This window comes from Puntigrus tetrazona, chromosome 2 (assembly GCF_018831695.1).
Source record: "Puntigrus tetrazona isolate hp1 chromosome 2, ASM1883169v1, whole genome shotgun sequence".
Classification (NCBI taxonomy): Eukaryota; Metazoa; Chordata; class Actinopteri; order Cypriniformes; family Cyprinidae; genus Puntigrus; species Puntigrus tetrazona.
The window spans coordinates 2,499,091-2,502,260 of NC_056700.1; the positions used below are offsets into that span (position 1 = coordinate 2,499,091).

A 3,170-nucleotide genomic window follows, 5' to 3' on the forward strand; every position below is an offset into this window, starting at 1 on the left:
AAACACGTTTGTGTGGGTGTGTTTATGTATGTATGTGTGTGTGTGTGTGTGTGTGTGTGTGTATATGTGTGTATATATATATATGCGCATTACAGTATTTGTGGTCTTTGTTATGGCATTTTCTTCTTTTATGTCTTTTGTTACAGTGCCCGATGAAGCGAAACCTGTCAAGTGAGTGTATTTTTGGAAATATTGACTTCCTGTGTTTTGTCACATCACCCGAGTTTCTACATTAGTCAATTTGACTTTGCATATTCCAGATGAGGAGATCGCCAGACCACGACGATCTACTCCAACACCCACGACAACTCCAGGACCTGGTTCGGACCCGCCCAGGTTAGTACACCGTCACAAACCCTTGTGGACATGTCGGTGTTTCTGCTCACTATTGAATTATCAGTTTTAAATCGAATAACATTACTAAATCTCATTGCCCGAATACCCTTGGGATGTTTTGACCTTGTATTTTGCTTCTGTCTCGTCAAAAGAGAAAACACAACAGCGTTCTTCGGCCCACCGTTTGAGACCAATTTCGAAGCACACAACTCAGAAGGTACCAGTATTTTTTCGATAACCTGACATTGATGAGTTCATTTTTAATATAAATGCGGTTTGAGGTTTGCAAGATCAGACCTCACAAGAAATTTGCAGACGAAATGTAAATTATTGTTCTTGTGTGTCATGCACTGCTGTGATTTGTAAGTCAGTCGAGGGAGGTATTGATGGGTATTTCATTCGTGAATGTTAATGACAGTGTTCCCGGTTGAGCCGGAGCTCTGGTGTCAGTCCACTTCTCTCTCCACCTGTGTTCTCAGCAGATCTCTGCCCACTGGAGGTACTGCATGTCAAATGTCCAAAATGTTTTTGATAATACCCGTTTAAAGCTTAAAAACTGCCCCAGGAAAGTCACCAATAAAACACAAAATGGTGACAAATAGTTCTTAATGAATGCTACAAAGCATCACATTTTACTGCTCACTGCAGAATGTGATTGGATCTACAAGATTAACCAGAAAAAATCCAATTTATTAGCAACACGACACTTTGAACGGATCACAGGAAAACAATCCACTTTTATTTATAAGTATTACTGATTTTATTAATTAATTAGCAATGTAAGCTGATATGCATAAACGTGGATACTAGACACGTAATCTCCTGTTATTTTATTATTATTTTTATTATTTTAAACTAATGCTTTGAATTAGCTTCTATTTATTTATTTTCAAATTTTTGGCCGTTTTGTTGCGCCTTTTGCAATTTTTATTAGTTTTACGAAAAATACTTCCAAATAGTTTTCATTCATTTTCATTTTAGTATATCACTTTGTAATTGTTAGATGTTAGACGTAAACATGTATTATGATATGTTAATCATCATAATGTAAGCTATTTATACAGTGCAGTATTCTGTAAGAAAGTTCTTCTTTATGAACATGCCCTGTTATCTGTCCTTTCAGCTCCGCCTCCACTTCCTCCAAAGAACATTCCTGTGACCCCACCTGGACGCAGTTCTAGCTCTGTAGAGTCCTCCGGTATGGGCTGACACTTCCAATTTAGCATCCAACATAGTTTCAGTCTCCTGAAAGAACAGTTCCTGAACAGAAGTGTCTTACTACAGGATACTTGTTCTCAGCTCTGTTTATTATTTGGGCGTGCGATATTAACAAAAATGGTATTGATACGCTCATTATATTCTTTATATTCTGTGCATTGGAAAGATATTTGCCAAATTAAAGTGAATTCCGTGAACATTTGTATCTTTGTAAAGAGCATTTTTCCATAACATCTTAAATAATCAATAATCAATATATTCAGCTAGATTAATTATATTACCAACCAGATGAAATCAAATTCTAAATCAGATACATTTTTTCTTCAGAGGTTGTATAGAAGCAATTTAGATGTGTTCACACTTCATTTAGAATTGCATGTATAATACTATGAGAATAATGTTTAAAATAATACTTCAAATATTTTTAAAGAAAAAAATGTGATCATATTTTACTTTAAGCTGCCAGTGGTGACAAGTGAGTCATTGATTCAGCAAATTTGTTTAAATGACTGATTCGTTCAGCCATGAAGCCACAGATTCACTGATTTGTTCAAAAATGCTGATTCATCTAAGAATTAAACATCTCTTGTGCTTTCAGATACACACTACAGCTTTGTTTCGAAACTATTTTTGCTGGTGAAATAAAGCAAAAACAGACAAGATTAACTTCTTGTTGAACTATATGAAGTCAAATTCGTGTTTGTAATACATAGGCTGTGCTAACATATTTTTGTAAGTGAGATACTCAATAATGTTAGCTTGTACATTATTGAAACAGCAATACAATAAATATTTCGCTACCCTAGTTTGTGGTTGTGAATGTTGAAAAAGTATTTGAGTACTTAATTTCTTTTTTTCTAAACAGGTTATTATAGTGTGGTTCCTAGCATCAGAGGAGAGGGATCAGCTTCGGCCTGTCAGGACGCCCCATTATCTGACCCATCCGGAGGGGCGTCTATGCCTGACTTGGACAGTGTTTTTGGGCCTGTGGAGACGCCCAGGTCTGCATCAGATGTGGTGCAGTGCAGCTGGGTGAGCTTCAGCGAAGGCTCTCCCGCCAGACCCCCTCCCCCAGACGAACCCGCCCCTTCTCCGCCTCTGTCTTCTTCCCCCACGGACTCGCCCCCAACCTCGCCCCTCAACCTGCCGCCTCCCGCCTCCCCGCCTCCCCCCCTCCACTCCATCCCGCCTCCAGATTCACCTCCACCACCTCCACCCTCGGACTCTCCTCTGAGTCCTCCAGACCTCCCCTGCTGCTTTCAGCTCCCGGAGTCCGAGCTCACCCAAGAGTCCCCAATGACCCCCGCCAGCCCCGGACTGCCCTTCCCGCCAGCAGACCACCATCCTCATGGAGCCATACCTTCCCCTCTTACCTTGAGAGACGACAGCAGGAGAACCCCTGACCTGGTGGGCATGAGGGATGAGATTTCTGTGTTTGGCACATCACCCAAAGACCTCGCAGCAGGAAGCTTCAGAGGAACCCCACCTCCTCTGCCACCTCCTACTTACAGGAGTGTGGTGGGCTCCCCGGGGCCCGGCAGTGGTGAGTTAGCAACTGTTACTTAAAGGAACACTCCACTATTTTTCAACTTCAACAGTTGAGTTGTACCGTTTTT

The 3,170-nt window shown here is 40.9% G+C and overlaps 1 protein-coding gene across 1 annotated transcript in view; it reads left to right on the forward strand.

Moving 5' to 3' along the window:
* Nucleotides 1–3,170, forward strand: part of LOC122360938 (SH3-containing GRB2-like protein 3-interacting protein 1) — a gene marked incomplete at its 5' end in the record, with an annotated part of 14,068 nt that overhangs the window by 3,148 nt on the left and 7,750 nt on the right. The window contains 6 exons of the mRNA XM_043261780.1: nt 147–171; nt 261–336; nt 489–553; nt 755–835; nt 1,460–1,534; nt 2,420–2,788. Coding sequence (XP_043117715.1) covers nt 147–171; nt 261–336; nt 489–553; nt 755–835; nt 1,460–1,534; nt 2,420–2,788 — 691 coding nt within the window. The remainder of the gene's footprint in view (nt 1–146; nt 172–260; nt 337–488; nt 554–754; nt 836–1,459; nt 1,535–2,419; nt 2,789–3,170) is intronic.